This window comes from Acomys minous, assembly GCF_964271855.1.
Source record: "Acomys minous genome assembly, chromosome: 3".
NCBI lineage: Eukaryota > Metazoa > Chordata > Mammalia > Rodentia > Muridae > Acomys > Acomys minous.
The window spans coordinates 21,083,043-21,108,563 of record NC_140485.1 but is presented as its reverse complement, the minus strand read 5'-3'; the positions used below and the strand labels follow the sequence as shown (position 1 = coordinate 21,108,563).

Here is a 25,521-nt window from a genome sequence, read left to right as displayed (position 1 = left end):
CCTAGTTTTGGGAGCTCACAGATCGCAGGATCAAGTGGTCTTCCCCTGAGTGTTTCCACAACTAGCTGGAAAAGGCAGGCAAGCAAATAGAGAACATTTTAAATGCTCCAATATGGTCTTGGTCAGATGCAATGATTGCTACATTTTAATGGGAGTCTTAGGCTTTTCTTTATGCATATGTATCTTAAAAAGGAGACCTACCTTAGAATTTTAACATAGAATATTCACTTATATATTCTGTTTGTTTCAGAACTTGTAACTTCCAACTAACATGCATATAAAGTGCCCTATAGTACTATGCTAAGTATTCTATAAATTGTGTACTCAAGCCCTTGTTGTTGGGTATTTAACTCCTTTTCATTTTGGCAATAATAAACAAACTGATGTATGCTACTTGCTTCCCTTATGTGTGTAAAATGTTAAGATACCACCTTTTAGGCTGAGCATGGTGATGCATACCTTTAATCCCAGTACTTCAGAGGCAGAGTTCCCTTTCGATCATAATCAAAACACATTGTATGGATGCATGAAATTATCAAAGAATAAATAAAAATACTTTATTAAAAAAAACACCTTTCAGCAGGGAAGGTTCTTAAAAACACTATCACCAGGAGGAAAAATGCCCAGGCAGTCACAGGGTGGGCAAAGTGAATCAGAGAGGTGAAGGTGTCTTGCTATGGTATGGTCCATGGATGGAAGTCTATAGGTGTAGTTTTTAAAGCTATTTTATTTAGATTTTTTTTTATATCTTCTACCCTTCTCCACCCCAATTCCTTCCAACTCCCCAATACTAGGTAGATGAGAAAAAAGGTCAGAGGAGAGAGGGACCATAGGCCTTTTTAAGCTACTTCTTGCAAATCAGGATCATTGGGTTCCTGGGGCAAGTCCAATCTTCTTTGTCAGAATAGCCAGCAATCCAGAAATCTGGCAAACCAGCAAGCCAGCTAGCCAGTAATAGCAAACTAGCAAACCAGCAAACCAGCAATCCAGAAATAGCAAACACAGTATCAGAAACCAGCAACAGGGGCAGCTGCAGCAGCCACCACAGCCTCTCTTGGGGCTCTCCCATTTATACCATCTCAAGAGTTTCCAGAATTAAACTATTTGCAAAACTGGCAAAAATCACCCCCTTGACATAACATGAGGCACATTATAGTTAGCTGTGGACGATCTGAAGCAGACCCATATCCCACACCTGGGATTGACACAAAAACATATTCACATAACATAACTGGGTTTTTAAAGATACCAAAATACTCCTTACATTTCTTCCTTTTAGTCCCCAAAGCAGCTTTTCTTCTAATATCAATAAATTATGTACAATAAGAACAAGTGTGAGAGCCATCAGGTAAGGATTACATTCTCAATGTTCAGTCCATTTGTATTTGGCAACCCTGGAGAAAATATTCCATTATCTATCCTGTCTTGGTGAGTCCAACGTTCTGTGTCTAAAGCACATTCTTGTCATAATTTGCATTTATTAACCTAAACACATCTTTTTAGACCCTAAAGCATTTTCTTAGATCCTAAGCAACTTAAGTTTTTTTTTTTTTTAAATTTCATGTGTATGGGTGTGTTGCCTGTATACATGTCTATGTGAGGATGTTGGATCCTCTGGAACTAGAGTTATAGACAGGTGTGAACTGCCATGTAGATGATGGGAATTGAACCCAGGTCCTCTGGATGAGCAGCCAGTGCTCTTAGCTGCTGAGCCATGTCTCCTGCCCCACAACTTAAGGCTTAATGTCTTTAATCTTAATAAGGAAAACTGTAAGATAGAACTCTCTAGGCTTCAACCACATCAGCAGTCAGAGTTTAAAATGCTTTTCGTATGTTCTAGAAAACACCACCTACCTTAGTGCCTTAGCCGTGTTTCCTGTGAACTGAAAATCCTGGGCCACAGCTGTCCTTAAATCACTAGCAGAGCCAGAAATCTGGGCGTAAAGAAGCTGTCTTTTTCCTTGCTGTGGATTTTCTCCTTTGCTTATCTTCGCTACTTACAAGTTCTTGTCAACAAATGAATGTGGTTGATTACAAAAGTCAAAGAAAAATTGTGTGGAAAGCAAGCTTAGAACGGACAAAATTTTCTTTGTCTCCCACCCCATGTGAACTGGTGGTAAACAGAACAGAAACAACAGAGACAGATGTCCTGGAAAATCTCAGCAGCCACCAGTGCTTATCAGCCTTCCCTAGAGGTGCCTGTCCATTTCCTAGGCACTTGGCAGCAGCACCCACTCTGGAGGATGGAAGAGGCCAGCAAAGTCCCAATGAGCTGTTCCTTGTATCTCGTTGCCCTAACCAGATCTTGGTGGATAGTGCAGCCTCAAAAGATGACTGGCCAGTGCTCACCACATGCAGTAGAGAATAGAAAGTCAGACTCAGTGAGAAAGAGGAACAACACTAGCTTTGTATTGTTTGTAGATAATATACCACTTTGAAAAGCAAGCTTTGATTTATAGCATTATTTTATTATCAGTTACATTGTCCCTCATACTACAGAATAGCAGTTGCCACATAAGGGTTTGAAGGAGCAGTCTTCTGGGGTGTTGGTTCACCACTTGATTAGAAAGTAAACCAGTTAATAGATGTTAAGTAAATGATTCAATATAGTGTCACTAAAATGTTAGCTGCCATTTAATTTTTGTAGAAATTATAAACTCATTCTAAAATTGATATTCAAGTAGAGGAAAACCAGAATAAGGAAAAACATCTTGATAAAGAAGAACAAAGTGGGAGGACTCATACTAGGAATCTGAAATCTTATGACAAAGCCATGGTAATCTAGACTATATGGCATTAACATAAGGGTATCTATATGGACAGTGGAATAGAGAGGTCTCCAAATAAACTTCATGTTCATTGACAATTATTAGACCTCTGGAGCACCAAGATGAAGAGGAAACAATAGTCATTTCAACAAATGGTTCCAGGACTTGTGGCTATCTATATTTGAAAAATAAGTTAGGCTGGACTCATCTCCTACCACCCAACATACATGCATATAATTCTTACAAGAGACTTGGGGTATATATTTAGTGACCTTGGTCTCATACGTGAGTTATTAAACATGACACAAAAAGTACAAACAGTCAAAGAAAAAGTAGGTCAATTCAAGTTTATAAAAATTTTTAAAAACTTAGTGAAGACAGTCTTTTGAGTCACAGAAAGAATTGTAAATCAGATAAGTCATAATGGCCTAGCACCCAAAATGGAAAAAGTATTCCAGCTAATCAAGACAGACAACCAGTTAAAAAAGAAACAAAAATGAGTAGATACTTTCCCAAAGAAGACATTCAAATTACTAATAAAATACAAAAGAAAATTCTACAATTCCACTGTCATTGGGAGACTACTGTCAAATCATGAGATACCAAGTATCCCTTGGGATGGCTATGGCAAAACATACAGACAATAGCCAAGTGCTGTTGAAGATGTGGAGACATTAGAACTATTACATGTTACTGGCAGTGTTATAAAATGTCTTCATAGACATTTAGAAAGTCATTTAGCAATTCCTTAAAAGTTTTACTTTTGGGCTGGAGAAATGATTCAGCAGTTGAGAGCACTTGTTTGTTCTTGTAGAGAACAAGGTTCAGTTCCCAGCACTCACATAATGGCTCATGACAGTCTGTACCTCTGACCCAAAATTTGTCTTGCCTACAAGTAGTGCAGGGATAAAGATGTAACAGAGATTGAGGGAATGGCCAACCAAATGCTGGCGCAACTTGAGATCCACCCCATGGGAGAAGCTAACCCCTGACACTATTAATGATACTCCGCTATGTTTGCAGAAAGGAGCCTAATGAAACTGTCTTCTTAAAGGCTTCATTCAGCAGGTGATGGAAACAGATGCAGAGCAACTGAACAATAGGCTGAGCTCAGGTAGTCTTGTGGAAGGGTTAGCAGAAGGATTGAGGGAGCCAGAGGGATCAAGAACACCACAAGAAGACCTATAGAGTAAACTATCCTGAGCCCATGGAGGCCCACAGAGACTGAACCAACAACCAAAGAGCATGCATGGGCTGGATTTAGGCCCCCTACACATATGTAGCACATGTGCAGCTTGTTCTTCATGTGTGTCCCTTAACAATTAGAATGGGGGCTAACTCTGACTCTGTTGCCTGCCTTTGAATTTCTTCCATGTAGCTGGCCTGCCTTGTCTGACCTCAGTGGGAGAGGATGTGCTTAGTCCTTCTTTGATTTGATGTACCAGGGTAGATAGGTACCTATAGGGAGCCTTCACTTCTCTGAGAGTGGGGCAGGAAGTGTGAGGGTAGGACTGGGAGAGGAGGGAGAGGCCTGCAATCAGCAAACAAAAATCACCAGAGGATCTAATGCCCTTTTCTGGCCTCAGCAAGCTCTGGGAGAGAGAGAGAGAGAGAGAGAGAGAGAGAGAGAGAGAGAGAGAGAGAGAGGGAAATATTTATGGCCCAACATTTCTAGATGCATGTGTATGTCTGTATATATGTGTGTATATGTGTTTGCATATATGTGTATGTGTGTGTATAGTACATATGTACACACACATATAAACATTGTCCATGTGCTCATTGAAATGTAAACACCTATTTGTCTTGAATAAACTTAAGCACAAATGTTCATAGGATAATTATTCATAATCTCCCCAAAGTGGAAACAACTCTAACATCTGTTAGGTAATAAATGCTAAGATATCAAATATGCCTATTGAGTGAAATATTCATTCATAAAAAATGAGAAATATTGATATAGGCTAGAGAGTAAGTGAACCTTACAAACCTTGTGCAAATAATATAAGCCAGATGCAAAGAAACATTGTAGAATTTGATCCCATTGATGTAAAGAGTAGGTTTACCCATAAAGACAGAAAGTTGGTTACCAAAGGTTGGAGGGTAGAGAATACAGAGAACGCCTGGTAGTGTGGGCGGGTTTCTCTTAGAACGATGAAAAATTTGGAATTGAGGAATAATAACAGTTGTAGAACTTGAGCATGTACTAAAACCCACCCAATCCAGATGTGTAAACAGGTAAATTTTGTGGGATGTGAATTGCAGCTCACTGTTTAAAAACAAAAACAAAAACAAAAACAAAAACAAAAACAAGTGTGTATGTGTGTTTGCACATTTAGGTGCTGGCTTTGATTTGATGGTGGTTGTCTTCCTGCCCTTTCTTTTTGGGAGCTGCTACTGCACTGCAGGCTGGCAGCAGTGTAGAACCTGCCCTTCCCTTCCACAAGTCAAGTCCTTCCAGGCATTTCTTGTGAGAAGCTTCCGGGATGCCCATTTCTGTGTTCACACGGGCGTCACAGGATATCATTTCTAGTAGTGCCACATTTTCTTTTGTGAAATGTTAAATCCCATTTTCTTTTTTTTTTCATTCTGCTTCTTTGTGTCCTCACAGGTTTGGTTCTGTGGCCCAAGACGGATAGTACCATTCACCTATTCAAAGCAAGAGTGCAAGATTCAGTGCAGTGCTGGGAACACTGACCGTTACAAGACTGGGACTGACTTTCCCATGGGCGCCATGAAGGTAATAGACTCTGATTTCAATGAACTTAGCTGCCTATCGTTTCCAGAAAGAGTAACAATGTCAGATGCCAAGATTCAAGCCACAGTTAATATAATGGGGCCAGAGATCTTTGTTACATGCTGAAGAGGGCCAGTTGATGATGAATGTAGAACATTTCTGCATCCTTGGGACTATATCCCACTCATCTGCATCTCCAGTGTGTGTTGCTAGGCACAGTTGGAGAAGCAGCAGCATTGCAAAATGCCCCCGAGACTGTATCACTTAAGAAGAGTGTGTTTGCTAGAAAGCAGTTAAGCATTAGCTCAGGCGGAAGGTCGTCATTTCTTTGCTTAGTTCATCCGTGTGTACTGCTCTATGGCTATCTGGGTGTGACATTTACCATCACAGGTGAGAGGCCACAAGGCCAGATCTCTGTCTCCCAACTCCTCTCTTTCCACTGCATTGCTTTGGGCAGAGTCTAGAGAGAAGAAAGCTCTTTCTTTTTCCCCCCTGGGGCTCTTTGTTTTGTTCCCTTGTTCTTCTTAGTCTCTGCCTAAGGGGAAAGTCTTCTTTAAGCTCTACTGAACTTAGTGAAGCTGGAAGAAAAAATGTAGACTCCCTAGTGGTGTGTGTGTGTGTGTGTGTGTGTGTGTGTGTGTGTGTGTGTGTGTGTTTGTGTGTCTGTGTGCTGTGTATCTGTGTGTTTTTGTGTGTTTGTGTGGTGTGTGTGTGTGTCTGGTGTGGTGTGTGTGTGTGTGTATGTGTGTGTGTGTGTGTTGAATCCAGGTTTTCCATCAAGAAGGAAGAAACTTCATCCACCTGACTCCAGGACTGATATTGGCCTGTGGATGACTGAACAGCATAAATTCCTTCCTTACTTAGTTCTACAGGGTCTGCCATGTTCCCCAGGCACCCTGTCCTGACCCTAGTGCTCCGTTTGTGGGTAGACACAGCTGTCACACTGTGAAACCAAGTGCTCAGGACCGAGGCTGTGGCCTCACACCCTGTACTCATGGTTGTTCTGTGGTGGTCTAACGTGAGACCAGGTGGTCATTCAGTTCTGAAGTCTCCTGTCACCGGTGTCTTGCCTGGTCCCATATCAGCACCATCTGATGAGAGAGACCCCAGGAAAATCTTGTGATGAAAGCACTGGCCAGACAGCATGCAGGTGCTGAGGAAAACGGGAGAGCAGGAATGGAAAGCCGATTCAGGGCTGTGTGAAATGTGAGGGGAGTGTCTTTATCCCTCCTAATTGTGGAAGACTTCCAACAATCTCTACTCAGCCATCTTCTGGCAGCAGCTCTGGGTGCACAGTAATACGTTCTGGGTGCTGGTTAGTGGCAGCAGAGGCCTTGAGAAACTCTGTACCTTAGACAGATACATGTGAGAGATGGCGCGAGGGTGTCCACCCTGCTGGGAGTCTTGTATATGTACCATGGGCATGCCTGGTACTTGCTGTAGCCAGACGTGGCCGTCAGATCTCTTAGAACCAACGTTGCTGATGTTTGTGAACTACAACATGGTGGTGGGAACTGAACTTGAGTCGGCTGCAGGAGCAGTAAGTGCTCTAAACTGCTGTGCTGTCTCTGCCTCCCTGAGGCCTAATTTTAAATCTCACCAGATCTGTACAGTGTGGAGTTGGCAGCTCCAGGACAGGAAAACAATGGTGATTTTTCGTGTTTTCACTTTCTGTTCTACTGAACATTATCATGGGGCTAGCACTGACTGCCTTGTGGATCTAGAGAGCCACATTCAGCTCAGTTCCTTGTGGGCAGTCTGACGATCTGACATGCATTCTTTGTTCCTGTCAGTGTAGATGTACGATGGTAAGTGTGGGCCCTGAATTCCGAGGACTGGGCCTCCAGTCTTAAGTGTTCAGAAGTGGGGCTGTAGGGAAGTCATTAGTCCTTTCTGAGCCTCAATTTTCCCATCAATAAAATGGAACAGATGATGGTGAGGCATGAGTGAAGGATCAAGCGTTGCCAAGCTGATGGTGCAGAACAGCAATTTGGTAGTTGAGAGTAATATCGTTATTATCACTGCTGCTGCTCCTGTGGCTGCTGCTGCTAGCAAGATGGAAGCTGGCTGTGGCAAAGGAATACCTGGTCTTTTCCATGCCTAGAAAACTTGCTCCTAAGTAGGCCAATGTGAAATGCCTTGAGTTCTTGGGTATCTAGAATGATCTACTGGTCTGTCCATCTGGACCTTGCTAGCCAATGAGATTATGCAGTGCGTTAGTCAACTTTCTGTTACTATATAGAGGGTTCTGAGACAATTAACTAATAAAAAGAAAAGGGTTATGAAGTTGCAGCCCATGGTCAGGCATCCCATGGCCATGGCATCTGGGAAGCAAAGAGAGACAGGAAAGGTCTCCGGCTATGACAACAGAGCTGATAAGAAGCAAATTCTCTGGCTCTGACAACTGAGGGAGGAAGGGTTTCTTTTGGCTCCACACCTCCCAAGTATATGGTCTAGTAGTGTGAGGGAGTCCTGGCCACAATGTGTCTGCAGTCAAGAAGCAGCGAGTGGTGAAGGCTTGTGCTCGGCCCACTTCCTCATTTTCACTTAGTCCAGAACCTCAACCCGTGGACTATTACTCACACTTAGAGTAGATTTCCCTCCTTCAGTTAATCTGATTTGGACGATCCCTTAAAGACATGCCCAGAGAATTGTTTGCATGCTGATCCTAAATCGCAGCAAGTCAGGAACCGATTAGCCATGCCTGGGGTTGAGCTCGCGGTACTTTGAGGGCACGGCCCTACTCATCTTCTTCGATGGGCCCTACATTCTAAAGACTCCAGTTTCCCATTCATGACACAGACTAGATACCAAACTGTCAACAGGTGGGTTTGGTAGGGGGAGTAGCATTCAATGTCCCCATTGTAGTGTCCAGGGGGAGGGGGAAGTTGCTCCACAAAGCCTAGATGCGGTCAGATCTTGTGTATACCACTGTGTTGCCCGCTGAGTGGCATTTCCAGTAGTTGTATGGCATAACGAGTGTCCTCAGGTCTGAGGATCTTGAGCAGTCCTCTGGGCAGGCAGCTCCTCTTCCCCTGCAGCTGAGACGTGTGACGGGCGTTTCCTCGGCTGAAACCTAAGATGCTTCTGTTCCTTCTGCTGTCACCGATGAATGGAAAATGGTTCCTTCCCTCCTGTGTGCATTCTTGATGTATTAGGAAACTGTCACCCAGGCTAATATCACAATGATATTAGCTCAAGGCTGGGCATGCCCAGTCCTTTTAAACTTTGCCCAGATGTCTGACTTTTCATGACTATCTCTCATTTCCACGACATTCCTCAGCACACTGAGATTTCTCTCAAAGGTTTGCCGCAACAGCCATCCTCTACTCCATGCCCAAAATGCCATGCTCCATTAAATGACCAACAAGAACAGGAGGGAAAAGAAATCAAGATGTTTGGGGTGGAGATCGGGGGAGGGAGGCTTAGCAGACACTTGAAGTCTACTTGGGGTAGCTGGGAAGCCTTTCCCAGCAAGGAAGGGGGTTGAGGACAGCATGTCAGTGTGGAGGGTAGAAACAGAGGCAGCGAGATTGTAAATGAGCGTTAACGTATCCATTTGGATTGATTCTGAATGGAGGTAAATGTTTCAGCACAAGACGCGCTGGTCTCTACTTGTACAGTCATCTCCCCCAAAGGAGACTCTTAGGCATTGTACCCCATCCCAGCAGTGTCTTGTCTGGAGTGGGGTGATGGTCGGGGTTTGCTCTTTGAGAGTGCCTGTGTACAGCAGGCAGGGACAGCTGTACACACCCTGCATTGTCCCAGCCACCTTGTCTCCCTCTGGGACCTCACAGTGCTCAAGAACCGAGTTCTTGCCTCATCATGAGGGTCCTGTATGACCTTCTACTCCTGATCCCCTTCTTCTTATTTGGTCCTCTCTCTTGATGACCTCATAACGGGGTATATCTTGCGTTTCCTTACTGCAGGTGGGGTGCTCACAAATGATGCTCTGCCTACCATGCCCACCTCATCCTTACGTAAGATTAATTTTCACATACATTTCAAAGCTCTTACAATTGTGCCTTCTTCAGAAATGCCAGGCCTGTTCACTCGCAGTGCTGCCTATGTCCCACCTCCTGTGGTGCTCCTGTTGGTGCTAACTGACAAACGGCTGCAACAGTGACCCTGGAATTTAGAGACTTTGACCCGAATTTTGGGAGAGAGGTCACACTTCCATTCAGAAGACATAGCCAACCTCACTTTGAGCATTGTGTGTGCAAAGAGGCAACTCAAACGACATGGCGTTCATAAGACTAGGATCCAAATCTGCTAAGACTGGAATTTACCAGGGATCTCCATGTGTCTGCACACAGGGGGGAAAAAGTCATTTGAGGACAAAGTGGGAGTGGCTTTTGTAAGCTACTGGCACCTCAATCTTGGGCTTCTAGACTCCAGACTGTGAGGGGGAAAAAATGTTTGTTATTGAAGTTATTTGGTCTGTTTTACTACCTCAGCAGACTGGTATGTGTGCCAAAGCACCCAAAGGGCTGATGAAGCACCTCCTTGACAGGTTGTTTGTCAGGAGAGACTGCAGCTGACTGGAACCATCTCTGCCTCCTCCCCTCCTCCCAGGGCCCAGCGCTGAGCTAGATAAAGAGAGGCGCCTTATATAAGGTTGTCAGGTGAGGTGACCAAGTGGAATCAACATGAATGAAGCAGCTGGAATGCTGTGTCTGCTCCAGACGCTGCAGTGAGGCCATTGTGAGTGCAGCCCTGAAACCAGCTTCTCTGGGTTTTCCTTCTGTCCGCATGACCTGAAAAGTCCCAGAAGCTCTCCATCTCCTTAACAAACAGAACGACTGTAAGACTGGAGGAGCCAGTGCATAAGCAGAGCTCGCACGAGTGTCCGCCTATACCAAAAACTTCACGTGTGTACTCTTAGTCCAACAGGGATGTGGGAGCTTGCAAGACCAAGTTCAAGTGCACTCACTGTTAAAAGTGTATCTGAGGTTGTAAAGATGACAAAGTTGGGGTAGTGACACAAGCTCAGCCTTGGCAGTAGATGCTCAGAGCCTAGTTGAATGATGACTCAAATGCGGGTGATGGGAGGAATTTGAAATTGAGCTGTGCTGGCTGTGTGGGGCCAGATGACAGGAGCCATGCCACCTGGGCACCTTCCTGGGATCAATGAAGTACATGACCTTGAGAGAAGAGAAGAAGCTGAAGGAGCCTCTTTAAGTCATAAAAAAACAATAGGTCAGGGCTGGAGAGATGGTTCAGAGGTTAAGGGCACTGACTGCTCTTCCAGAGGTCCTGAGTTCAATTCCCAGCAACCACATGGTGGCTCACAACCATCCATAATGTGGTTGTGGCCTGTAGGTATAAATGCAGGCAGAACACTATATACATAATAAATAAATAAATCTTAAAAAAAAAAAACAGGTGTGGCAGGAAAGATGGCAGCAGTGTCTTTGGTCTTGAAGACCTGCAGGGATAGTAGGGGTCAGGGTGAGGGTCAGGAGGCGAATGCTTTCAGGAGGGCTTTCTGTAGCTTTCCATAAGCTTGCAGCATCGGCAGTGACCACCAGGACAGGGCCCAAGGGCTTGACTCCACTTTCCCCACAGCGTTTCTGGTCTCCCATGGTGGGCATTGTCCTCGAACGACTTTGCCAGGACCTGATTGTAAGAAGGACTCAAGGGTCTGGCAGTCTCCTCAGCCTCCAGTGGCTCGTGGGTCAGTGAAGGCCCTTTAGCCCCCAAGTGGGCTGGAGATGGAGAGGTCCCTTGGGTCCTGCTCAAATATAGAATTTGTGGTTATCGACGGAATGTTTGGTGGCAGCAGGGACTGTGCCTTTTTGTTCGGTCTTAGTGCAAGGCTTAGTTGAATGTTAAACACCATGGAAGATTTTCAGCCTCCCCCTCTCTTCTTGCCATCCTTCCATTTATCTGGCCACTCACCAGTTTGTCTGCGTGTTCAGAGCTCTCCCACATACATATCCGTCTGTCCATTTTCCTTCCTTCCATCCATCAGTTTTTGCATTTTCTGTCCCGCTAGTCGTTTGCTAATATACAAGTACAGCCCTCGGTACACACACCCACTTGCCCGTCCACTCATCCCTCCCTCCTCCCTTCCCCCACCCATTCCTTCTTCCCCCACCCCTTTGGTGGGGCTGGCACTGACTGCTCAGTTCCTTGTGGGTGGTCTGACCTGTCAGTATGATGGTGAGTGTGGGCCCTGAATTCGGAGGACCTGGACTCCAGTCTGATGTGTTCAGAAGTGGGGCTGTAGGGAGGTCACTGGTCCTCTCCGAGCCTCAATTTTCTCATAAGTAAAAAGGAACTGATGATGATCTTGTGATGATCTTGGTGTTGTGGGGAAGAGGACATCTGTGTGAAACTTCCCAGGATTGACCACCAGAGGGCAGCAAATTACCAATTTGCAGATTGTTTCCTTGACATTGAGTCTTTGCTTTGCTTTGGGTGTGAGAAGTGACTGGAATTTTGCTGTTGTCAGTTTACTTAGCTTCTTATTAACCACGAGTGCTGATTAAAAAAAAAAAAAAAAAAAAGGAAGTGGTCAGCCAGGCTAATAGTGGTGGTGCACGCCTTTAACCCCAGCACTCAGGAGGCAGAGGCAGGCAGAACTCTGAGTTCAAGGCCAGCCTGATCTACAGAGTGAGTGTGAAGACAGCCATGGCTACACAGAGAGACCCTGTCTTGAAAAACAAACAAACAAACAAACGGTCACTGTGAAAACAGGAGTGCATTAGCCCTGTGATTGCCAGGCCCGAGGTCAGTCCTATAAATATTCTAGGGTTATTTTGATGACTTCAGGGCATAATTTGACTCATAAATGTCTCTTTAAAAAACAAACTAAACAAAACCAAAGCCCTTTGCATCGCTTTGGATGGATCTGAAAGTGTTTACACACTGTTGTGTTGACTGTGGCAATTGTTTGCATTTTCACAACAGAAACTTAAACATTTGTCTTTTCATTTTGAGATAGGGCCTTGCTAGGTAGCCCTGGCTGGCTTGGAACTCCCTTAATAGAGCAGGCTGGTCTCCAACTCACAGAGATCCCTCTGCCTCTGCCTCCCAGGTGCAGGGATTAAAGACGTGCACTTAGCAACACCTGTCTTTTAAAAGATTTATCTGCTGCGCTTTCCCCCAAAGTCTGAGGAGCTGGAGACAACTACAGGCAGAGATGAGCACGTGTGCTTAGAGTGGGTGTTCGGGAGAATTTTTGTTTTGAATGTGGTTCCTAGAATGTGTGCGGACTGTCTTCCTTTCCAGCACTGTCGTGGTGGTAGACATGCCCTGGAACAGTGAGTACCCTAAAGAGCCTCAGGCCTACGAAAGGAACTGTGGACCAGTGAGGGGAAGCATCCAGCTTACCCTGGCAGCGGGCAATGGGGAGACCTGGGGCTAACACCTCATAAAGGGCGAGCCCTGGGCTATTAGGTTGGAGGGGGCCTCAGAGATCACGCTCTAATCTAAGCCCTGCGTGCCGGTGTGTTTGGGATTGCATCTAAGGATTCATAAGCGAAGAATGCGAACTCGGCCACTGAGCTATGCCCCACTTCTACCCCCCGCGTGTCTTTTGTGGAAATATTTCTGAGTGAGGCCTCTTGACCCCTGGCAGGGTAACCTAGAGGCAGGGCACGCAGCCCATGCCTCCTGAGTCACGTATGTAGGTCACGTTTGCAGATGGACACCCTCAGAGCCTGTGGCAGGGCTGGAGTACGTCAGTGCTGAAGGCGAGGGAAGTCCTGGGGCATTCCTCTCTGTTTGATGTGGCACAGGAACTTTCGATGCTGCGGCTGTGCCAACAGTTCAAGGATCAGGGCACCGTCTCAGTGAGTCATCAGAGGCTGAGCAGGCCTTTGGGAGCTCAGCCTTCTGGGCCCTCCGGGTGCAGCCACAGCAGCTGTAATGGGGGCTGTGGCACTGCTATGCCTGTGGACTGTTTACCAATGTCCCTTGCGTGGGTCCTGCTAGGAACGGAGCTGGCCTTCTCAGCTCTGCAGCCTACGCACCTGGGACAGAGTGTATCTGGGCTACAGCTGTGGGGAGCTGCATTGCCTCATGTCACCTGTCACTGAGGATCCTTGTCTGTGCCATCTGGAAGGTTGGATCATGGCGACTGGTGGCAGACAGGTTTTTCTTAGTGTTCCTGCCCGAAACCGTTTCTATGCAGGATGAGTAGGTGGGAAGGGCACTGTCCCCTTTCCTTCCATTTTACTAGTTTGTGCTTCTGTCCTTTGCCTTAGTGGATTCACAGAGAAAAGGATCCAAAGAGAAACGCCACAATCAAACCGTAGCAGGTTTTTGTTGAGAGCTTCCTGTTAAAAGGCAATATTTTAAGCATTTTATGCACAGTCGCTATTTAATCATCTCAGCAGTCTTGTGAGATGGATGTTTTCATGACTATTGTATTTAGTCGAGAAATATTGTGATTCAAAACAGGAGAACAGTTTGCCCAGAGTTTGTCAGGGCTCGTAGGTCACTGGGGTCCATCTCTTACCCAAAAGCAGGGTAGCACACAAGTGGCATGTATGCCTTTGAGTGGCTTACAGAAGCCCTACCCGCAGCTACTCCCCATCACTGTGGCACGCCCTCACATCTGCTCTGATTAACTGAGCTTTACCAAAGATTTAAACACCGTCCACCTTGAGAATCATGGAGATTCTACTCAAACTGTAATTTTTCAGATGTCAGCTGATGAATGGCAGGGTCAGAATCCAGGCCTCTACCCCACCTAATTGCTCTTTAGTGGGATGCTGAGGTTTTCTAAAAGCAATACCTTTCCCTGGTCCCAGGCATCACCGGTGGCTTAGGAAGGGCTAAAAGTGCCTCAGACTGATGCTATTTACGAGGAAGGGGCCATTTATAATGGACATTTAAGTGTCCAGAGGGATTTAAAAAACTCAATCCATGGTAATAATTTTCTGTGCCTAGTCTACAATATACCTTAATAGGTCAAAAAGTTTATGTTTCATTAGATATATTTAAAGTTTTTCTGGGCTATTTCAATCAGACACCACAAAGCTCTGAGAAGAAAAGCAAAATGAGAATTTGTGGGTTATTTATATTTATGAATTTCTTGATCTATTAATTTTAAGCACTTCTATATCTCTGCTGAGAGAGATAGGAGTTCAGCCCAATTATGCAAAACCCCACTGTTATTTCCCATTTCACCTTTCCCCCTTTAGTTTCAGATTTTTTCATATTATTTTTAATTTGTATGAAAACTACCAGATTGCCTACAAATATCCTGCAAACTCTCATTTCCTATCCCAACAACTCTATTTCTTGATTCTAGTCTCTCTCCACTTTGGTCTGAAGAACTGTTATTCATTTTTATATTGTGAAAACTAAACATTGATTTTTCCTTCCATATTTATCACCTAGCTTTTGTTTTCATTATATTATTAAGACAAGAGCTATGCATTTGTCCATAGTAGAACTATGTATAATGTGAGCCACATATTTTGTCTATATACATCCAATGTCAAAATATTTTTACAACTTAAGAACAACATCGTAGCATCAAAGTCAAATGTAATAACTCTCCTACACTCCACAAATTAATTACATTTACAAATTCTTGACATTTACATAAGTATATTTTTGTAAATTTTTTTTCTCCTGGAGTTGCCAGTTGCCATTTCCCCCCTCACTAGGAGAAAAAACAAAACAAAACAAACAACAACAACAACAACAACAAAAACCCCAAAACCTCCAAAACTCCCCAAAGCCTAAGCAGTTATATCTTCTGCTTCTAGTTCATTTTATCTTTTCTTGTTTGTTTGGATAGACTTCTGGTAGTAGTTAGTATTTTTTTTTTTAAAGTCCTCTCTTATCTTTTTGTTAGAGTTCCTCTAGTTTTGTTGCAAACATAACAAACAGCTGGAAGGGCATGAAAATGAAAATGTTTTGACTCCTTGTATGTCTTTAGTGTGTTTATTTTGCCCCTACTTATGACTGATAGTTTAACTGAGACTTGTAAGTTGATAATAACTTCCTCCAAAAGTTTAAAGATATTTCTCCATTGCCGCTTTGCATCCAGTCTGTTTGTGGGAAAGCCTGCGTCTCCTTGTAGTGTATCTGCATTTCCTCTGTGAGTTCTTTATCTTAAGTCTTGATTGTCTGGGGATTTCTTGGTGATGTCTCTAGGTTTGTATTTTCCTTTACCCCACACGGCACCTGACAGGCCCTTCCAATTTTAAAGCATGTGTCTCCTTTCATTCTGGGGGATTTTTCTCTTTACTTAGTATTCCATTCCCTGAATCATCTCTTTTCTCTAACAGCAATTGGGTTGATTAATGGGAAAAAAAAAGCTGAGAAACAGAGCAGTTACAGTCAGTATGGTAAAATGCTATTATGAGCAGGGTGGGAGGGACCACCAAGGTAAGCCTCAACCAAAGCCTTCCGGGCTTGGAGGAATGCAGCAAGTCTCAGGGTAGGTGAAGGGTGTGGTCCATTTGTGGTGCCTTGCAGGGATTAACACGGCCTATATTTCCATGAGATGCCTACATTGAGAGGAGATAGGTGGTGGAGAGGCTGCAAAGGAGGCTCACACGCAGGAGAAAGATGGGGGGACGTTTGCAGTTTTAGACTGACTATCCTGGCGGCTGGTTAATGAATGGGAGAACAAAGGCTTGACAGTTGGGACTGTTATAATGATTTGAAGAAGATATGTACATCATGACTGTAGAAGTAGTAGGGAAAGGAAAAAATGTGACGTATGTGGAGGAGCCAGACTAGAGGGGGCCTGGGGTCACACGAGTGATGGACCTAAGGGTGGGCAGGTCTGGGTTTGGTGCCTGTGGGACTTGAACTTGTCTAAGGAGTTGAGGAGAAGGATGTCTTCTGTACTTCCATGGCAGACACATTTTCTTAAACGCTCAGCTGGCCCTTCTCAACCGTTTGCTCAATCCAGCCTGGAGCCACTGGGTGACTTGCCTCGCCAAAGAACTTAGGAACAAGAGGATAAGCTCCCTCTGAACTTAGGACAAGGCTTGGTACTTACTGCCTCGTAACTAAATCATGAACACACAGTGGATGGGTGGATGAGCAACTGCAAGAATGAAAGGAGGGGTTTCATTCATAGAGAATAGATCAATTCAGATCATAATGCTATTGGGATTTGGTGTGGGCCACTTGGAGGCTTTCTATTTATTTACTATGTATTAATTAATATTATTTATTATTTTTGCATAGGCCATTTGGTGGTCTATCATTATTTATTAATATTATTTATTAGGCATTTATTTCAGGGCTGGAACCCAGGGCCTCATGGCATTTTAGGCATGCACAGTAACACTGAGCTGCTCTCGCAACCCTTATGCAGGGGCATTTGAAAAGTACTAATGGCCTTGGAACCCTAAATGAACCATTTAGAAAAACAAACATAATGCTCCCATTGTCTTGGGTCCCGACCCAGAGCTGTGTTATAATCTTGGGACTAACTTGCCCTGGGGCACTTCAGTCTGGCCAGTGTGTAGGCAGGCAGAGAAGTTTGTGTTTATTTCCGGCAGTGCTCTCTTATCCTTGGCTTCCCTTGCAGACCACTCAGGGGTGAGCCTCAAGGGCCTGACGACACTTGTCAGTGTGACTGAATCGCTATTCTGGGCAGATGACACATAGCCCAGGGACTCTCTTGTTCTCTCAAGACGGCTATGTAATAGGATCACAGCTTCCTAATGCAGTCCAGGCCACACTTTGGAGCAGCTGAGTTAAGGGGAGTTCTACCTGAGGGAGAGAAATCGATCCCAACCCCCAGCAACACAGACCTTGTTTCAGCTCCTCAGACAGGCCGCATTTTGTCACCTCTGCACAGGCTGGTCCTTCCACCTATGGCTCTAATGTTTCCTTTTTTAGTCACTGGTTCTATGTTTTGTGTCTATGAATGTTGTGTCTTGTGTGGAGAACCTTCCTTTACAGAACTCTCAAAGTGTTTTGTTTATTCCAGTCTCTGCATTTGATGTGAACTCTGTATTTGCTACCAGAAGGTGTGTGTGTGTGTGTGTATGTGTATGTGTGTGTGCCTCACACAATACCAGGCACATAGGAGGTCTTTCGTAGGTGTCTGTGACCTGAATACAGCCCCAGCACAGCACCTCTATGCTAAGGCAGTCCTGGAGGAGGGAAGAGAGCTCTGCACACAGGCATCTACAACAGGCTGGACTCGTCCTCTGTACACGTCCTTCTCAATGACTGCTGCAGAGCCACTGTGATGCCTCTTTATAAATGGAAGATGGAGGTGAGGTGGCTTGGCAGCGGCGTGCCATGCGCAGCCCCATCCTTCAATGACTTCAGTCTCTAGACGTTTCATGACTAGCTGGGCATAGTGGTGCATGATTTTATTTCCAGTACTCAGAAGGCAGAGGGAGGAGGGAGGATCTCTGTGGGTTTGAGGCTAGCCTGGTCTACATAATGAGCTCTGGGATAGTCAGGACTCACTCTCCCCCCCCTCTACCTCCCTCCCTCCCTTCTTCCCTCCCTTCCTCCATCAACCTCCCTCCACACACAAAACAAACTAACTCTTGTCAATGGGTCTTGGTTTTAAGGCTTTGCTAGAGACAGCGTTGTGGGCACTGGGTTTTTGGGCTATGAAAGAACAATGTCTTGGGTTTCTAGAAACGCACATGCTTCTGGCTTGAATAACAGCTTCGTTGACTTTTCAGCTGAGCTGGCCCATGAACTATTTCAAAATTGTCATTCTGCCCATCTCCTGGATTGTGTGGCCTGACCCTTGAACTTGAGTTTTGTCTTCAAGGATCTTCCAGGTTGGGTAGTCAGAGTCAAGGACATTAGCTCCATATTGACCCCGTTGAGTCATGTTTTCTTTGTGAATGTTCATCTGGTAATAATGTTGGAGTGAGTAGACTTTTAGAAAATATTTGCATATCTCATTTCCTTGTCTAATTAGCGTTGTGAGGACAGCGTCCTACTTTTCATGCTTAGTGAACAGCTGCGGGAGCGGGAGGCAGTGGGGCTGGCTGCAGTGGGAGGCAGTGGGGGCTGGCTGCAGTGGAAGGCAGTGGGGCTGGCCACAGTGGGAGGCAAGTGGGGGCTGGCTGCAATGGGAGGCAGTGGGGGCTGGCTGCAATGGGAGGCAGTGGGGGCTGGCTGCAGTGAGAGGCAGTGGGGGCTGGCTGCAGTGAGAGGCAGCAGGGCTGGCTGCAGTGGGAGGCAGTGGGGGCTGGCTGCAATGGGAGGCAGTGGGGGCTGGCTGCAATGGGAGGCAGCGGGACTGGCTGCAGTGAGAGGCAGTGGGGGCTGGCTGCAGTGAGAGGCAGCAGGGCTGGCTGCAGTGGGAGGCAGTGGGGGCTGGCTGCAGTGGGAGGCAGTGGGGGCTGGCTGCAATGGGAGGCAGTGGGGGCTGGCTGCAATGGGAGGCAGCGGGACTGGCTGCAGTGAGAGGCAGTGGGGGCTGGCTGCAGTGAGAGGCAGCAGGGCTGGCTGCAGTGGGAGGCAGTGGGGCTGGCTGCAGTGAGAGGCAGTGGGGGCTGGCTGCAGTAAGAGGCAGCAGGGCTGGCTGCAGTGGGAGGCAGTGGGGCTGGCTGCAGTGAGAGGCAGTGGGGCTGGCTGCAGTGAGAGGCAGTGGGGGCTGGCTGCAGTGGGAGGCAGCGGGGCTGGCTGTAGTAAGAGGCAGCTGGGCTGGCTCACTGCAGCAGTCTGCCTCTCTTGCACTTCTATTCTCATCCCAGATCTGCTGCAACCCACATGCTGGACTCTCTTAAAAAGAACTGATCTCACCAGCAGGATGATACCTTCTTGTACATGCTATTTGCCCTCATTTTAAAGGGCACCTTTGTCACAGCGGCAGCCTGAGTCCAAGCATCCCCCTTAGATGTGCTTAGTGAATGGTGTACTGTGCCTAGAGTCCACTTAAAAATCCTTTAAAGAAAGGAGGGGAGCCATTAGGTCTGAGGATGACTTTTTTTTTTTGACATGTCCCTATGATCATGCATGGCATGGCCTAACAATTTCCTAGTTTATCGATCACAGCTAGGCTGAAGATGTCAAGTACCTTTATTCAAAAATGAATACAACATCCCTCCTCCTGAAGGTTCGATGGGGCTTGGTGAGCTTTTGTGGTAAGTAGAGGTCTTTACTTGAGCCTTACCGAGGAGTGAGTCCCCCTGTAGATTTCAACATGGTTTTAGTTACTCCCTGATACTATCTGAGGAGGGGTGGACTTGAGGTTTGAACCCAAGGGTCTATTCTACGTCTTCAGTTGAGGGAGCTACTAAGATGGAATTTGAATGCTTGCTGAGAATGGGCATTTGAAAGAGTACATAGAGGGAAAATAAAAAACAGAAAAATCAGTGCTGCCAGAGAGAGGAAGCAAGATTGACTTCAGGGAGGGTCTTTGCACTGGTTAGTTTTTCTGTCGCTGTCACAAAATACCTGATTCAGGGGAGGAAGGGTTTGTGTGGCTTACAGTTTGAGGGGTTTCAGTCCATCGTGACAAGGAAGCCATAGCAAGCAGAGCTTGAGGCAACTGGTAGCATTACAACTACAGCCAAGAGACAGAGTGATGAGAGCCAGAGCTCAGCCCACTTTCCCCTTTGGATTCACTCTAAGGCCCCAGGCTATGGAACGGAGACACCTACAGCGGGGTCTTTCCAGCCCTGCTAGCCTATTCTAGATGGCCCTTCATGGGAATGCTAGATGGGTCCCTCTTGGGTGATTTTAGGTCCTGTCACATTGATAATTATCCACCACAGTCACAGAAACACAGGCCTGACTCTAAACAAGGTAGAAACTTGACTGTGACCTGAAAGCCAGTAATTCTTCCTCAGAGATGGGGAAGAAAAGCAGCTTGGAAAGAGGAGGTGCTATAGCGGAACTTTCAAGGCAGGGTAAGAAAGTTGAAGACAGGTCATATGATGACATCTGTCCTCAAGATCTAAGGAGAAGAAGTTGGGGTGGTGTGAAACTTAGGGAGAAGCTTGTGTTGGTCAGCTCTCTGTTGCCGAGAAGAACCTGAAAAAACACACTTGGAAGAAAGGTTTGTTTTGGTTCATAGCTTGGGAGGTTTCAACACGTGGTTGGTTGGCTCTGTTGTTTGGGGCCTACGGTAAGGCAGTACACGATGGTGGGAGTTCAGTGGAGCCAAGCTGTTCACACACATCATGGTGGCAGGGAAGTGAGAGAGAGGGGGAAAATGAGAGAAGGGGCCATGCTCCCAGTATTCCCTTCAAAGCATATCTCCAACGACCTAATTTTCTTCTACAAGGTTCTATACCCTAAAGGTTCCACCATCTCCCAAGAACACCACAAGCTGGCGAACAAACCTTTAACACATGGTCTTTGTGGGCATATTGCAAACCCCAAACTGTACATATTGAGGCTCAGCTATTTAAGGTGATAGAATGTGGAGGTGAGAGGCAAAGGGGAGAGAGCTGTGGGGGTCATTGAGCACGGAGTCCTGAGAGGCATGCGTTGGGCTCATTTGCGTTCATGACAGTCACTCACAATATGAAGATGTGATTTATCCCTGAGGGTAGAAGCAGGAAATGGCATGGCTGGTTTGCAGGGAGGCACAGGGTGCGGCAGGGGAAGAGATGCCTGGTGAGAAGATTTGAATCAGGTGAGCTTGTGAGATGAGTACGGAGGAGATTGAAAAAAGGAAGACTTGTCAGCGAGAAAACCCTTTCTCACAACTGTTGGGTACCCAGAGTATGACCAGAAACTTCTAAAGAAGGACATTGAAGATCTGCCTTTTTAAATATCGCCAACCAGCCAACCCAAGGTATCTGCATGGAAAATGATATGGCAGGAATGTCTCATTTTACTCAAATTGTGATTTTAGTTACTGCCCATTAACACTGTATTTTGAACCCCCCTGACCTCATCGGTTAGGAGGGGAGGGGAGGAACAATTGTAACTTGTTGTCATAGTGATAAAATACCTGACAAAAGCAACCTAAGGGAAAAGAGGTTTCTTTTGGCTCACGGTTTTATGGGATACAGGCCCTCACGGCAGGAAAGACACAGGTGGAGGCTCGGTCACGGCTATAGGAAGTAATCAAGGAGCTTATCCCCATCTGTTGCTAGCCGGGAGCCAGAGAGCCTGGGCAGGAAGTGGGCTTTGGCTGTGCCCACAAAGGTCGGCCCTCGCCCAGTGACCTGCACTCTAGAGGTGACACAGTATCCTCACACAGCTCTACCAGGTGGGCACTGAGCTTTCAGACAGGTCTGCGGGGGACATTTCATGCTAATACTGCATAGGGAAGCGTTGGCTTTTCCTAGCTTTGTGTCCTTCTGTCCCAGATGTCGAAGGGATCCAAGTGAAACCGCTTACAAGGAATGTCTCTCTTCTGAGGGACTGTCAGGGGCGTTTCCCTTTCCCTTCTTTCGGTAGTTGCTCTTCATTAATGAAGGTGCTAGGAGACCAGACGGTTTGGCTGAGATTGCAGCTGGAGCCTTCAGGCAGGCTTGTGTGGGATCCATGGAGAATCTGGATCACCATATGCAGCAGGGTTGAGACAGTCTCTCACCTGTGTAGAGAGGCTTCCCTCTCCTAGAATGACTCAGAATCCAGCGCCTTTGAAGCTACGCGCTCCCGTCGCTGGAACCTCTGAGACCAGCAGCTGCCCTGCCCATCTCTTCACTGTCCCGGGTCGGATGTCATTGATGCAGCAGGCTAAGGTAGTGTCCCTGGGCGTTACTGCCTGCTCTCATATGAGCAGCTCATGCTTAGGATGTGGGGAGTTGTGCTCTGTCTCCTTAAGGGTGCACTATCAACATCTATTATTTGGAATTCTTCTGCACCAAAATTCGCTTCTCCTTCATCCTTCATTTGTTTATTTTCTTAGTCACGTCTTCTTCTTTTTCTTTTATTTCTTTGGCTTTTTGAGACAGGCTTTCACATAGCCCAGGATGACTTTGAACTCACATGCGATCAAGATTGACTTTGAACTCCTGCTCCTATCTTTCCAGCGGTTGGGTTACAGGTGTGCACTGCCATATCTGGTTTGGTCACTTCTTTGTATCGTTATATATTTATGGATGTTTAATTCATGCTTTGAGTTAGAATTTAATTCTACTTCATTTTACTTTGTTGGCTAACTTATTTCAGTTGTGCTTACTGGACAGTCTTTCAGTTGGCTTGATTTTCTTCTGTGTGTGTGTGTGTGTGTGTGTGTGTGTGTGTGTGTGTGTGTGTGTGTGTATGTTAGATCTTTCTAGCACTACAGGGTACTCCAACTCATCTTGTATTTTTCCCGTACCAGGGCCAATCATTTTGCCAAAGGACCCTGGTTTCTCTTATTAGAGAACATTTTGAGAAAGCATTTGAGATTTGGGTGCCGCATGTTTTGTTGCTACAAAGGAAATGCATGTATATATCTCTGTGTGAATTAATGTATTCAGATCTATATCTGTTAAGCTAAACATGAAGTCATATTATGCAATGACTATTACCACATAGGTATTCTAGACTTTTCTATGGTGACTTATGTGTAGTTACCTGTTCCAACATGGAGAAACCAGGCTCCAGCTATCCACCATCCATTGTAGTGGTAGCTGGCTTTCAGAGCTGAGAATCCCATGGGAAGTGCTTAGTTACAGCTTGGCTTTCCAGTCCCTTAGCCCACCCTGATCTGTCCTGCTCCTCAGTCAAACTGTTCTTTGCTCTTAGGCTCTTTCCTTATAGTCTGCATCCCTGCTGGACTCTGCTCACCTTCTAATGTTTTGCTTACTAATTTTTAATATTTAATTTTTAATTACATACGTTTTATTTTTCTCTCTGTGCTGCGAGTGATTTCATGTGTCTGCTGATAGCAGGGTAGCTTCTCCAATGCTAAATGCTGTGTGTCTTTCCTATTCAATCTTCTTTCTTCTCCAAACCCTTCCTTCCTTCCTTCCTTCCTTCCTTCCTTCCCACCTTCCCTCTCTTCTTCCTTGTTGTGGTTAATTTATCAGTACAGCCTATAATTATTATTACGGCAGTGTTTTCTAACCTGCTAGCAATCAATCAAGACACAGACACCTGTTATATTTTAAAATAGCCTTAGTTAACCTGGGGAAGGACAGATATCAATTACCTAAACTACTTTCCATAGTGGGGCAGGTATGGGATACCTGCCCCAATCCCATGCCATCTGCTTCTAAATATTTCTATCAAGCTACCTCCCATCCATAATCCCAAATACTTGCTAATTATCATCATCTGGGCCAGATTCTCCATCCACACCGGCCATGTGCTTCTCCTCCACCTAACCCATGCCACAGCCGCCTTCTTTCTCTTGTCTCCTTCCTCCCCAGCTTCTCTCTGTCTCTCCAAGCTGAAACCTTAGCTATGCCCATCCCATTTGTCCTGCCTGGGTGTGATGGCCTTTTATTGGTCAAACCGGTTAGGCTCTTAGGCAAAGTGCAGGTGGGGCACAGAGACAGCAAGCAGTAATTAACATCAAAATACATCAGACCAAACTCCAGTACTTCCTTCTTTTATTTCTTTTCCTCTTTTTAATTTTGGTGTTTTTTTTTTTCAGCACTTCCTTCTTTTATTTCTTTTCCTCTTTTTAATTTTGTTTTTGTTTTTTTGTTTTTTTTTAAACAGAGTTTCTTTGTATAGCCTTAGCTGTCCTGGAACTCTCTGTGTAGACCAGGCTGGCCTCAAACTCAGAGATCCACCTGCCTCTGCCTCCTGAGTGCTGGAATTAAAGGCATACGCCACTAATGCCAGGCTCCACACCCTTTCAACCTGAATATATTTACTATCTTCATAGAACTGCAGCTTCCAAAATGTCTTAAGAGATAGAACTACACTGAAAGCAGCCTTACTAGATTAGCTCTTTTTTCTGAGCAAGGTGCACTTTAAGATTTATGGTTCTCCTATTTCCTGGGGAGGGGGATGGCCACCAGCCCACCAATGCAAGAGGAGCAGACGATGAGACACAGGGCCTGGAACCACTTCAAGACCTACTTCAACTTTGCTCAGGGAGAGCAAAGGCTGTGTAGCCCTTGGGGAGTGGTGGAGGCGGCGGGGGGGGGGGGGAAGGGGGGTGCTTCCAAGATAGGTGTTTATCATTGGTTGAAACCAGGCACTTTTAGGATGCTTATTTTACATTTGGCAGCACAGTACTTAATTATGCTATCGACTCAGGGAGGGGAGAGCTAGCAGGGAGCTGTGTCAAGGGCCATATATCAAATGCGGTTAGGGGCGTCTGTGTCTAAAGACAGCTCTCCAGATGGAGTCAGGCAGAGAGCCAGAGGCCCTGCTGCACCAACACTGAGCTCACAATGGCTATCCAGACTGGGAGGACTACAACCTCAAATAGCTGGGTCCTTCCAACAAAGATTCATCAACCGGTGCAGATTTTCCTCATGCTAATGATTTCAAATGATTTGTGTAAACACCCAGAACTCCCTAACTGGTTGGTTATACTGGACCAGCAACCTCAAGGGAACCTTCTTCTGCCTCCTCAGTTCTGGAATTATAAGCACACACTGCTTCCCCCACATGGGTGGTGGAAATTATGGAGTTTCTAATATAAGAGACAAAGCTACAGAGGCGGGGGGGGGCAAGATATCCTTGTACGTTTTACATTGCTTTGAGGCCATTGTAGATAAATGCTGGGCTTCCAGCCACAGTAGAGACTTTCTCTGGAGCCCTGAGAAGAATTCATTTCCCTGGGTATGATCTAGCTTCTGCCTCTGTGTGGTTGACTGGAAGCCTGGGAGGAGCTTCTGGGCATTGAGTGCAGGAAAAGTGTGAAGGAAAGGATGTTAACGAGGGCCCTGGAGGTGCAGAAGTGTTAGCATTTGCTCCAGGGTGCTCATCCCAGAGGAGCAAGGCGTCCTGATGCTGGCGGACAGTGAAAGGCCCAGCCATTCTCTTAGAGCTGGGTGGTTCATCTAATTATCTATTTCCATTTTTAAAAAGTAATTCAGCAATAGTATCTCCCTTTGCCTTTCTCTCAAAAACTTTCTCAACACCACCATTGACTCTCCCTTCTCTGTTCACACATCTCCAGTATCTTTCCTACTGTCTCCAGTACCAAATTCCTTTCCTTCTCAGGACGTCTGCAGGGGGGAGGGGCATTCTCCCCTGACA

The 25,521-nt window shown here is 45.8% G+C and overlaps 1 protein-coding gene across 1 annotated transcript in view; it reads left to right on the top strand.

Annotated features, from left to right (window-relative positions):
* Positions 1-25,521, top strand: part of ACOXL (acyl-CoA oxidase like) — a gene marked incomplete at its 5' end in the record, with an annotated part of 266,082 nt that overhangs the window by 35,570 nt on the left and 204,991 nt on the right. The window contains 3 exon segments of the mRNA XM_084774531.1: positions 5,380-5,404; positions 5,408-5,489; positions 5,492-5,508. Coding sequence (XP_084630657.1) covers positions 5,380-5,404; positions 5,408-5,489; positions 5,492-5,508 — 124 coding nt within the window.